General features: G+C 52.1%; 1 protein-coding gene across 1 annotated transcript; it reads left to right on the top strand.

The window, feature by feature from the left end:
- The first annotated feature begins 512 nt into the window (after window positions 1–512).
- Window positions 513–10,010, top strand: Ren (renin). Its single transcript, XM_075987412.1, has 9 exons — window positions 513–625; window positions 3,644–3,794; window positions 4,317–4,440; window positions 5,208–5,326; window positions 6,065–6,261; window positions 8,105–8,224; window positions 8,625–8,769; window positions 9,022–9,120; window positions 9,849–10,010. The coding sequence occupies exons 1-9, from the start codon at window positions 531–533 to the stop codon at window positions 10,008–10,010; spliced, it is 1,212 nt and encodes a 403-aa protein (XP_075843527.1). The 5' UTR covers window positions 513–530.
- The last annotated feature ends 2,727 nt before the right edge of the window (window positions 10,011–12,737 follow it).

Consider the following 12,737-nt stretch of genomic DNA (forward strand, 5'->3'; position numbering starts at 1 on the left):
CTCTGTGGCTTTGGAGCCTCTCTTGGAACTAGCTCTGTAGACCAGACTGGTCTCGAACTCACAGAGATCCGCCTGCCTCTGCCTCCCTAGTGCTGGGATTAAAGGCGTGCGCCACCATCGCCCGGCAGCGGCCCAGGTTCTATGCTCTCTGTACCCTGACCTCATACCTGAGCAGTACAGCTCCTCATCAGCCTCTTCCTAAGCTAGAGGTGGCAGGGCCAGGCCAAGCAGAGACCCTAGTGTCGCCGGGCTCAGCCACGCTTCCCACACCAACAGTACACACACACACACACACAGGCACACACACACACACACACACACACACACACACACACACACACCCTGCTCAGCCACTCTGCTCTGCCTCCAGGACCTGCCTATCCCTCACCCACCTAGCTTGGTCTCACGAGGTAGGATTTATGAGAACTTCCCTGCCATGGGTCCTGGGGGGAAATAAATCACAGCAGAGCCTGTGTGTGTATAAAAGGCTCTGGAGCTACAGAGACCTTAGGAAGCCTTGACTGAACCAGATGGACGGAAGGAGGATGCCTCTCTGGGGACTCCTGTTGATGCTCTGGAGCCCTGATGCCTTCAGTCTCCCGACAGACACCCCTGCCTTTGGACGGTAACTTGGGCAGAGAGGGGATGGCAGGGTATGGGACTGGCTAATGCTCTCGGCTTGCAGGTCACCAGTTCTTACAGCCTGTCAGCCATGGATGTGCTCTGCTCTGAGAATCTCAGTGACTTGCCCAGTGCCACACTGATAAAGAGCTGTCTTTGGATTCTCATCAGAGGACCACACATTCCTGACCCCTATGCTCATCATGCCATGACTGCGGAGGGCACGGGCAAGTTAACTCTCCTGGGCAAGGAGAACGGTGAAGAAGTCAGGGGCAGGGCCTCTAGATTCTTCCAGATTAAATTCCCTGCTTCAATAGCAGCAGACAAAGCCAGCTCCAGTGAGCAGCAAGCTAATCTCACCAAGTCTTCATGCGCCGTTTTAAAACAGGATCATAACAGAGCCTGCTTCGTGGGGCTGCCTTGAAGATTTGATGAGATAATACATATAAAGCCATGAGTGTCGTGGCGTTGGAAGCCATGGCCACAGATTGGATTATCACCGAGTGAAGTAAAGGAAAGGCTCCTGGCAGCCTCATGCAGGGAAGATGAAACATTCGTTCAGTGCATGTCTAGGCTTGTGGGAACAAGGTTTCTTTGCTGTTGTTGTTTTGGAGACAGAGTTTCTCTGTGCAGCCTTGGCTGTCCTGGAATTCGTTCTGAAGACCAGGCTGGTCTCGAACTCACAGAATCCATCTGCCTCTGCCTCCCGAGTACTGGGGATTTAAGGTGTTGGAGCAAGGTTTCTTCCTGCAGGAGCAGGGAGGGAAGAGGCAAGACTAGGAGAAGGTTCCCACAGAGCCAGAGTCTGGAGACTGCGATGGGGGAGGGGCCCAGGGAAGTCCTGAAGGATTCATTGTGGTAAGAGTTGTGAATCTTCCAGGTGGTGGTTGGTGCCTTTAATCCCAGCACTTGGGAGGCAGAGGCAGGTGGATCTCTGAGTTCAAGGCCAGCCTGGCAACAGAGTGAGTACCAGGGCAGCCAGGACTACACCTTGACAAAGTGAAACCTTGTCTCAAGAAAAACAGAAAAAGAAAAGTTGTGAATCTATCTGGTGTAGGATCTTATAGATTAATCCTAATCGTGGCCCCAACCCTGAGCACCCATTTTGCAGATGAGGATACTAGGGATGTCCTCACAGAAGGTCTTCTCAGGCCCCTGGCCTTTGTTTCCAAAGCCTGCCCCTCCTTCGCTCCCGGGTTTGCAGACAGCCGCTGCTGCAGGAAGAGGATCGTGCTTCCTAGCACCCCCCCTCCCCACACACACACAAGGACAAAGGCCTAAGAAAGCTAAAGCCAGTGAGAGAGAGAGAGAGTGGGCTCAGAGGGGGGCAGGCGTCGGGCTCTGTCATACCCTTGAGGGGTCTGAGCAACATTCCTCTTGTCAAGGTCATTGCCTTACAAATACACAGTGTCCAACTTCCAAGCTGAAGGCAGCCCGCTTAGCCTGAGCAGTGACAAAACACAACCATCCAGGTCCCAGAGGCTGGAGGGGTTAGAGAACACTCAGAATCACACAGCATGTCCTCAGCACCACATGTCCCCACTATGCCATAGGCTAGGCTGTGGGGAACACTCAGGGAAAACGGCTCCTTGGGCTGGCATCCTCGGGGTTGGCATCCAGGTATGTTCTGGTCATGGCTTGAAGGACTAAGGCTCCAGGAGAGGAATGGAAGAGGATTCGTTTTCTTTCTGAGACCGGGCCTTACTGTGGAACTTGGAACTCACCATATAGACCAGATTGGACTCAAATTCACAAGATCCTCCTTCCTCTGCCTCCTGAGTGCTGGGATTGAAGACATGCAGAAAACCCACAATGCAGAGGGGTTTTCTAAAAGAGGAAGGGCCACAGAGTACAGCAAAACACGGGTCTGTTCAGGAAACGTTGGGGAATAGACCTTGTTTGGTTCTATTTTCCTTTCCTCCTGTAAGGAGTGGGAATAATGAAAGCACCTATCTCGTGGGATGGCTGGGATCAAATAAAATAAGTGTGAAGACACTTGTGAAGAGTAAACCGTGGTGGGACTACAAGTCGTTTATGCCAGAGATTACGAAGATAGGCAAAGCAGGGCGGGTGAGGGCACTGAGTGCCAGGAAGAAAGTTTAGGACTCACGAGGGAGAAGAAACAGGGCTCCTCTGTGTGTCTGGGAAAGCACACCGCCACTGAGGTGGGCTCCTGCCAGAGTTCCCTGGCTCAGGGCTCAAGGCACCTCTTCCTCTGACTGCAAGAGTCTTCGTGTCTGTCTGGGCCTGGCAGCCCTGGGTAGGAAAGACAACCAAGCAGAGCATGGACTCTCTGTTCGGTATTTCTGAGTCATCTTCACCCCTGTGAGCCTTCAGTGTCTCAGCTGGAAAACAGGGAGCTAGCTGTCTGGTGGTTTGTATGCGGATCTAGGCCAGGCAGCTGCTCGGTGGTCAGGAGCAGCCCTGTGGGCCGCTGTTTGTGCCCCTCTTTATCTCTGCCAGCCAGAGGTGACTGGAGGACAGCTGATATGAGGCGAAGGGCCTGGGATTCAGGCCCAGGACACATCATTCCCCAGGTGAGGCACACCGGCAGTCTATAGACGCTGGTCCATCTGAATCTGGCTGGTTCAGTGGGTGCACACTACCTGGCTCTGTGATACCCCAGGGGTCCCCAACTCCCTACAGTCTGCTGTGGACATCTGCTGCCACCTATGGGCCCCACGCGGCACTGCCTCCCCTGTCAATCAGAGGACAGGTCAAGAGGCAGTAATGACCTTTATGTCTCAATCCAGAACAATGCGGCACAGTGGGTTCAAACACATGATGATGATGACGGACGGGTGGATGGAAAAATTGCCTTTTCTAATTAACATGAGACAACAAAAGAGATTTGGGGATTATTTAGTACCAGAATAAGGGACTAGAAGAGGTGTGTACATTCTGAGAAACCCTGGGACACAAGAAGTGATTCTTAGGTGCATGGGAAAGGGCTAGTGATTGACAAACCAAAAGCAAGGAGTCTGGGCTCTGTCGATGTTTACCTTCCTCTACCCTGGAGCAGGATCTTGCTCAAGAAAATGCCCTCCGTCCGGGAAATCCTGAAGGAGCGCGGAGTGGACATGACCAAGCTCAGTGCTGAATGGGGGGAGTTCACCAAGAGGTCCTCCTTTGGCAATGGCACCTCCCCCGTGGTTCTCACCAACTACTTGGACGTGAGTGTCTACCCCAGCTACTATTTCCCTTTCTCTCTGGACTGGAAGGCCGGGCTCTTTCCACACATGCTTGGCAGAGAGCCAAAGAGCACCGAGAGCTCTATAGAACTCCTGCTTATGGTTGAGAAGTCTGTGGTTTTGGTGGTGCACCGAGAACTCTATAGAACTCCTGCTTATGGTTGAGAAGCCTGTGGTTTTGTTTGTGGTGGTAGTTTGTTTGTTTTATTTTGATTTTGAGGCATGGTCTCACTATGTTGCCTTGGCAGGCCTGGAACTCACTGTGTAGTCTAGGCTGTCCTCAAACCTGCAGAGATCTACATGCCTCTGCCAGCAGGTGCTTTCATACCCAGCTATCTTAACCACTTTAACTGGGCTTTCATGCCTCAGTGAGTCTGCTGGAGGTACTGCAGAACCCCCACACTTCAGCAAAGTGGAAAACCAAGAGCCAAGAGGGGGTCCGCGCAAAACTTCCAAACTCAAGGCTCCTGAGCCTGGGCCCTCACTTTTCTTCTACCCCTGCAGACCCAGTACTACGGTGAGATTGGCATTGGCACCCCACCCCAGACCTTCAAAGTCATCTTTGACACAGGTTCCGCCAACCTCTGGGTCCCCTCCACCAAGTGCAGCCCTCTCTACACCGCCTGTGGTAAGGGAGTCAGGCCTCATGCTTCTCCCCAAGCCCTTCCTGCTGCACCTAACTCAGTTTCCCATCCTCCAGGGAGCTGCTTTCCCTCAGCCCCATGCCTCTGATCCTAGAAAAAAAAGAGAGAAAATGTCTCTCACCTTCCTGAATTGGCCACCATGGTGAATAAGCACCTGGAATGCCCCCAGGGTTCCTAGGATTCAGTCAGGAGCAATGTTGCGACCCCAGAGTCCTGAGACTCTTCCAATGATAGACGTAGCCAATGGCCCCACTCTGCGCACTTACTCTGTACCCAGAATCCTCTCCAGCACTGTATCAATGTTAGCAATGGCTATAGAATTCTTTGTTTGAGGGGCTGGAGAGCTGGCTCAGTGGTTAAGAGCATTGCCTGCTCTTCCAAAGGTCCTGAGTTCAATTCCCAGCAACCACATGGTGGCTCACAACCATCTGTAAAGAGGTCTGGCACCCTCTTCTGGCCTTCAGGCATACAGACAGAATATTGTATACATAATAAATAAATATCTAAAAAAAAAGAATTCTTTGTTTGAAACCAAAGTTTCAGAAGCATAAGCACATAAGACAAAACCAAGAAACACTATCCTTGGCCAGTGTGTATATCTTTTCCAAACTGGAGACTCGGGAATCCCCGTCCCCCGACACACACACCCGAGTTAAGTCTTCAGCCATACTAGCCATGTCCACCACTTGCCCCGCTTCTGAGCCTAGATCACTAACTCTCATGCTGATCTGAGCCTGTATCCCTCTGCTAGAGATTCACAGCCTCTACGACTCCTCGGAATCCTCCAGCTACATGGAGAATGGGACCGAATTCACCATCCACTATGGGTCAGGGAAGGTCAAAGGTTTTCTCAGCCAGGACATAGTAACTGTAAGTAGGATCAGCCCTACTGACATCCATGGGGCCCCTGTGGAGCAGGGTAGGTACACCCCAGCCCATCTTGGAGCCTGGGATGTGGAGGAACAACCTCCTTGGCAGCTTCTAGCTGAAGCCGCAGAGACCACAGCTGCAGTGGAGGAGACACTGCTTGTGGAGGTTTGGCATCTAACCCCCGTGTGGGCAAGCCTAAAGCCCAGCTTCCAACCTTGTGAAGAGCCAGACCAGGCTTGGAGTAGCGTCGAGACTGGGGATCAGGGGTTTGTGCTGGGGCGTGGTTTGCTTTCTTTTGGCCAGGGTCTAAACTGTGTTGTGGAGTCGCTCGGCCCTGCTGTGCCAAGCTAGGGAAAGACACACAGAGCCCCAGAGGGAATCTGTGTGAACCCTTCCCTCTCACCATGCCTGTGAAATCGGGTAGGGGCCGAAAAGGAAGCCCTGGTTATGATGGGGAAATCCTGAGATCGGGCTGGTGGGGCGAGCCTGAAAACGGGCCTCTGAGAGGGGTGCGGACCTGGCAGGATCTCTTTCTCAGCCTTTTCAGCTCTAGTCAACACCACCTCTCTGGCCCCTGAGCATAGATGTGTTGAGCGCATACATGTAGGCTTGCTGGAATAGTCTTAGCCACCTGCTGTACAGAACCTGGATATCTCTGGGGTCCCTGGTATGGAGCCAGAGCAGACCCCAGCCAGGGTTGGACAGTGACCTCCATTCCCTCTGGTTCTTCTCTCACAGGTGGGTGGAATCCTTGTGACACAGACGTTTGGAGAGGTCACCGAGCTGCCCCTAATACCCTTTATGCTGGCCAAGTTTGATGGGGTTCTGGGCATGGGCTTCCCTGCTCAGGCCGTCGGCGGGGTCACCCCTGTCTTTGACCACATCCTATCCCAGAGGGTGCTGACGGAGGAAGTCTTTTCTGTCTACTACAGCAGGTGGGCCTTTGATCCCAAGGCAGGGAGGGGCGGAGAGCTGGAGGAATGGCAAGAGTCCAGGCCAGGATTTATGTGCGTCTGATGAGGTGATCCTCAATCCATATCTAGAACCACACGCTAGTCAATTAAAAAGAATGGAAATCAAACACTGAGTCCTTAGGGAGTGGCCACACAGACACAGCCAGCTTCGTGTCTTTGTTGGTACCTTTGTTTGTTTGTTCTCTCATTGACCCAGCCAGTGCCCTGTGCCGTGTGCTGTGGGAGGCTCCAGGGGCACACAGTGAACAAGACAATCCCTACCCTCCATCCTCGCAGAGCTTGCTATCCAGTAGGGGACACAGGGAATGCAGCACAATACCAGGCGCCCAGTCCTGAAAGCTACAGTGTTTTTCAGTTCTAAGCCAGGAATCTGTGCAGTTCAGCCGGCCTTGGGGAAGCTGTGGTCAGGGTCCATGTGGGTCTGGGATCTGCTGCCAATTTCTGGGTTTAGAAAGACGGTCTGAGCTGGTGGTAAAATCATTAGGGGTAAGAACAGAGTTCAGGGGCACTGAGAGTGAAATGGAGGGGTGGAATACAGAGCAAACTCGGAGGAAGCAGGAGTCTCCGGATGGTGACTCTGGAGGACTTTGAGTGAATTACACCAGCCAGAGGGTCCTGCAGTCAGCGGATGTCTGTATTTCACAGAGTGAAGGCAAGACCATGGGTAGATAGATAGATAGATAGATAGATAGATAGATAGATAGATAGATAGATAGATAGATGATAGATAGAGGTTAAGAGTGGAAGTGGGTGTCAGAAAGTGTAGATCACAAAACATAGGCTGCTTTGGGAAGTTCAACAGGGAAGAGGACGTGAGGCAGGGTGTGGGGTAAGATCCAGAGAGAAGCAGGGAAAGGGAGGTGGGTGTTCTAAATGCTAAAGGATGCTTGAGCAACGCTGTGGGTGGAAGAAGAGCTGATGGGAAGACTTAAAATACATGGGACTCAGAAATAGGGGCCATGGAAGGAATTAGGATCCAGCAACAGGCAGCAAGCAGGCCTGTGAGCGCGGGCCCTAGGAAGAAGTAACATTCATATAAGTAGCTGACTTGCACAGAACAGGTGCACACCTGCCCCGTGCACACATGTGCACAAACATATGTGTAGGTCATGGGTCCTTCACTTACACTTTAGTACCTCGGAAAGCAGCCCAAGGCAGCCCTGGGCTGAGGGTAGCATCACGAACAAACGTGGAGAGGAAGACAAGGGCAGTTAGCTTTGGCTGGGAACAACAGCCTGGCTCCAGTCACCACGTGCCCACCAAGCTCTGGGTGGTTTCAGCTGTCTGAAGGGCAAGAGTTAACCTCTACCCTACCAAACAACCAGGTTGCTGAACCTTACCCACAAAGAGGGTCTCCTCTCTGTGTTCCTCTCAGCCTCAACAGGAACCTGAGTGAGACAGGGGCCCCATGTGGCCCTGAACCCTTGCCCCGGAACCATGCCACCCACACAGACTCCCATTTGTTGGGCCCAGCTCCACTAGCTGCCTGGTTTCTCCCTAGACGCTAGAGTCTGGAGTCAACCACACACACCTGTTGCCCCCAAGTGAGGAAGGCATTATTTATGACTTATGTGCATCTACCCCCTGCCCTTGAATCTGATGGTTTTCTGGAGGCAGCTAAACAACCCTAGCTGCAACTTCTGCTGCATTTGGGGACTGGCCAGCAAGGGAGAGAAACAATGGGTTCTGCGTGCTTCCTAATCTACCCCCCTAATCCCTCGCTCTCTCCCACCCTGCACCTCATCCCTGAAGTCTCAGGCTTCAAAGGTCGCCTGTCTCTAACTTCTGCTGATCTTTCCTTTAGGGATTCCCACCTGCTGGGTGGAGAAGTGGTGCTGGGGGGCAGCGACCCCCAACATTACCAAGGCAATTTTCACTATGTGAGCGTCAGCAAGACTGGCTCCTGGCAGATCACCATGAAGGGGTCAGCGATCATAACCTTCCTAACCCTCCAAAACTGATGGTGTCACTGGGATTGGGGTGGGGTGGGGTAAGGGTGGGGGCAGCCACTCCTTAAGGTACAGCCACTATCTGCTCTCTGTCAGCTCTGTCCAGGATGGGGGCATGGGATGAGATTTGAGGATGAGCAGGAGAGGACTCAGGGAGAGGAGGCAGAGTCTCTAGACTATGTATTGGTGACAAGAACAATCAGCACCTTCTCCGGGCCTCTCGGCTTTTATCCGTGTGCCACCAGACCACTTGTAAGGCCGGTCTCCTACTCTACCCTAAACTGGAAAAGACATGCAGGCTGGGGGGTGAGTGGTGACTTCTGCCTGTCTGCCTTCTTGTCTGTCTGTTTGCCTGGCTAACTGTAGCCTCTGCAGGGTGTCTGTGGGGTCGGCCACCTTGCTGTGTGAGGAGGGCTGCATGGCCGTGGTGGACACTGGTGCATCTTATATCTCGGGTCCTACGATCTCCATGAAGCTAATCATGCAAGCCCTGGGGGCCAAGGAGCAGAGCACCGATGAAGTAAGGAATTGGTGGAGAGAACGCCGGGGGAGGGGTAGCACCACCTGGTTCCAGCCTCCAGCCCATCTGGACAGTACTGGGTCCCAAGCAAAGCCTCTCACTTCCTGAATGGGTGGCTTGTCTCCCGCGGAGGGTGAGCAGAGACTGTGTCAGGACTCTCTGGCGCAGGGCTCTGGACTTCTCAGAGAGTCCCACACTGAGAAGAGCTTCCTTCCTTCCTTCCTTCCTTCCTTCCTTCCTTCCTTCCTCCAGTATGTTGTAAACTGTAACCAGGTGCCCACCCTCCCCGACATCTCTTTCCACCTGGGAGGCAGAGCCTATACACTCACCAGTGCGGACTACGTGCTGCAGGTGAGGTTCAGTGGGAAGGGTGGGCAGGGGCCACAGAAAGGGGGAGAAGTTGTACTGTACAGATCACCTACTAGGCCAATGGTTCATGAGTGCAACTCAGGTCGCCTAGAGAATTTTCAACAATCCCAGTACCCAGGTCACATGCCTCGCCTCGCAGATCAGAACTTCCATGACAGGCACCTGGGAATCAGAGTTTTCAAAACTCCCCAGATTCACTTGGGCAGTGGTGGTACATACCTTTAATCCCAGCACTTGGGAGGCAGAGGCAGGTGGACTTCTGTGAGTTTGAGGCCAGCCTGGTCTACAAAGCGAGTTCCAGGACAGCCAGGACTGTTACTCAGAGAAACCCTGTCTCAAAAAGAAAGAAAGGAAGAAAGAAAGAAAGAAAGAAAGAAGGAAGGAAGGAAGGAAGGAAGGAAGGAAGGAAGGAAGGAAAGAGGGAGGGCTGGAGAGATGGCTCAGAGGTTAAGAGCTCTGACTGTTCTTCCAGAGGTCCTGAGTTCAATTCCCAGCAACCACATGGTGGCTCACAGCCAGGGTAGACACACTGTTTGCCTCATATCTACCGCAGTGCCTGCCTGCCCTGGGAAGGCTGCAATTTAGGCTGGGCTAAAACAGTTCTGGAAGGATCCAGGCGAGAGGGGCATATACTAAAGACAGCTGCTGGGTCAGGTGGTGAGAAGGGGTTGTGTCATGGGCAACAGAGCAAGCCTCATACTTCTTGCCAGGATCCTTACAACAATGATGACCTATGCACGTTGGCTCTCCATGGCCTGGACATCCCACCACCCACTGGGCCTGTCTGGGTCCTGGGTGCCAGCTTCATCCGCAAGTTCTACATAGAGTTTGATCGACATAACAACCGCATTGGGTTTGCCTTGGCCCGCTAAGGCCCTCTGTCACCCAGTGACCCTAGTTTCTGGCCGAGGCAAAGATGATGCTCCTGAGGGTCATTTTGTCTGGGCTTAACCTCCACACAGGGACACTGGACACAGCTCCCGAGGAGTGCTTGCCCCCCCCCCCCCGCGCCTGCACTCACCATTCCCTGCTTTGAGGAAAGACAATAAAGACTTCATGTTACAGCCTGAGTCAGGTTGATTCTTTTGCGTTTGGAGCAAAAGGAGGGACAGTTGTGTGGAGAAGACACACATGACAAACAGGGGTGTAGATGTGGCTTTGTCAGTAAGTGTGAGCGCCTAAGTTTGATCCCAGAACCATATAAAAAAAAAACAACAAAAACAAACAGACAAGCAAAAACAGGCATGATGGCAACCAGGAGGACAGGGACAAGCTGGTCCCCAGGCTTTGATACCTGAGGAATTATAACTGAAGTTTTCCTTTGACTTCTACACACACAAACACACAGAGAAACAAAGAGACAGACAGACAGGCACAAGCACAGAGACACACAGAGAGAGACAGAGAAAGGGGGACAATGTAACAAAATAGACACCACTCCCGCATGCTTTTGTATGTAAGGTCAATGCCTTCCGTCTATTGTCAACAGGATTCACATATAGCTTGTTCATACAGCAACCTTGGTTGGGGAGTTTGCAAAGAGAGAGGTTGCAGGTTCCCCTAGGGCAACTGGGGAAAAAAAACCCTTAGGGCTGTAGTAGTAAAGTGTAGGTAAACACATTGGCTAGTTTTACGTCAACTTGACACAAGTGAAAGTCATCTGAGATGAGGAAACCTCAATTAAGAAAATACCTCCTTAGGAGGGAGCCACAGGCAAGCCTGTAGGAAATGTTCTTAATTAGTGATTGATGTGGAAGGGCCCAACCCATTGTGGGTGGAGCCAGGTTCTATAACATAGCAGGCTAAACAAGTCAGAAGGAGCAAGTCCGAAGGAGCAAGCCAGTAAGCAGCACTCTTTCACGGTCTCTGCATCAGCTCCTGCCTCCAGGTTCCTGCTCTGCTTGACCTCCTATCTTGAGTTCTTTTGATGAGTGTGATGAGGAAGTGTAACTCAAACAAACCCTTTCCTCCCAAGTTGCTTGATCATGGTGTTTCATCGCAGCAATAGCGACCCTGACTGAGAGACTCAGGAACATGCTTCAAGCTCACAGAATCCAGTACTGATCCCAGACTCTGTGCTGCTGAGAGATTCGACCTTAATATGGAGTTCCCCGAGAAACTCCTCTCAGCTTGCTCTGCACCCTCTGTATGCCATGTGACCATTTACACAGGCTATCTAAGTCATCACCATCTAAGAACACGGGACTTCAGACCTCCAGCAACCCTACCTTGCATGTGATAAATATATAGACAGAAAAAGACATTTTGCCCAAGATCCCTTGGTGAAGAATCGAGCAGCAAAGAATCCTGAAAAACAATGAAAAACTAGCCTAGAACCCAGTCAAGCTGGCTTCCTTAGGGCCTAGGGACTTCTGCCTCAATTCCATGTGAGCGAGTGGGGCTGGCGCAGGCACAGAGCTTCAGACACCTTGGTTAGGGTCAGGTTCACACACAGGCCTGAGGACACCACAGGCTGATGACTCTTCTCCCATTCACCCTCCACTGCCGGCTGTGTAGCTTTGGGGATGAGAAAGCAGCCTCTACCTGTAGCTTCTCATCCCTCTGCTGACCAAAAAGTATAAAACACTGGGTACCAATGAAGCCCTTGGTGTCTGGATTTCACTCTGCTGGGGTTAAGGGTCCCGGGGCTTCTCTGAGGTGGTATTTGCATAGCAGAGCTATTTGCCAAGTCCTGGCAGAGAAGCTGAGAACCAGAGCCTGGCCTTCCACTGTTTGTGAACCCTTGCCCAGCATGGTTTGCTTTGCCTATTGCAAAAGAAAGAGCTGGAGGCAATGTCCTTTCCAGTTCTGGCATGCTGGGGCTTCATGACCTCAAGCAGGCGGTCCCTCCTCTGTCATCTGCTACAATGTCCAGTATAGTGGCTACAAATGGCTATTTACATCCTTATTAAGATTAAAGTTACACAAAATGCCACTGCAGTCACATTTCAAGTGCTGACTAGCCCCACGTGGGGCTAGTGCCCACCATAAGAGGCATCACATAGAAATTGTACCAGAAGACCTGGGTTCTGGGCAGTAAGAATCAAAGGGCCTTGTGGTTGAGAGGTTCCTGAATAGGTCAAAAGGACAACTTAGGGACACAGAAACGTTCATTTTGGGGGCATTTTTCAAGTGCAGCAGTATGAGATGGTAAGCAACGAAAGGCAAGTCCAGCTTGCGCTACAGCAGGGGGGCTAGCAGCTAATACAGGTTGCTCTGGAGGTGACCCGGGGAACATCTGGCTAAGAGAGGGGCTTTCCAAAGGCTGGCACTGCATCTACGAGTCTCCTCTCCACAGCAAGTCCGCCAGGATCTGGGCCATTAGCTACTCCACGTGCACTTAGGTCCACGGGTTGCTCAAGGCCTTTGATCACCTCTTTGTTCAACAAAGCACTGGGCTACAGGCGCCTGTGTACCTACTATGTGTACCTACTATGTGTGCCTACTATGTGTGCCCAGTCAGCCTCTCAGGACAGGGAAGAAGATTTAAGGATTATTTAGTGAGTGCCTGTGTACTCATAAGATACCGGAGAATGTTCAGTTAAGAGTTCATTCTGCCTACGGGACAGTCACACCCCAGCACCAAGTGGCTTTCCAGA

Source organism: Microtus pennsylvanicus, chromosome 10 (assembly GCF_037038515.1).
Source record: "Microtus pennsylvanicus isolate mMicPen1 chromosome 10, mMicPen1.hap1, whole genome shotgun sequence".
Lineage (NCBI taxonomy): Eukaryota > Metazoa > Chordata > Mammalia > Rodentia > Cricetidae > Microtus > Microtus pennsylvanicus.

Bases quoted from the DNA above. Each gene is read 5' to 3' on its own strand.
- Ren (XM_075987412.1), top strand. From the start codon at position 531: ATGGACGGAAGGAGGATGCCTCTCTGGGGACTCCTGTTGATGCTCTGG. The intron at 6,262-8,104 runs GTGGGCCTTTGA...TCTTTCCTTTAG, and splicing joins TTTTCTGTCTACTACAGCAG to GGATTCCCACCTGCTGGGTG. The intron at 9,121-9,848 runs GTGAGGTTCAGT...ACTTCTTGCCAG, and splicing joins GTGCGGACTACGTGCTGCAG to GATCCTTACAACAATGATGA.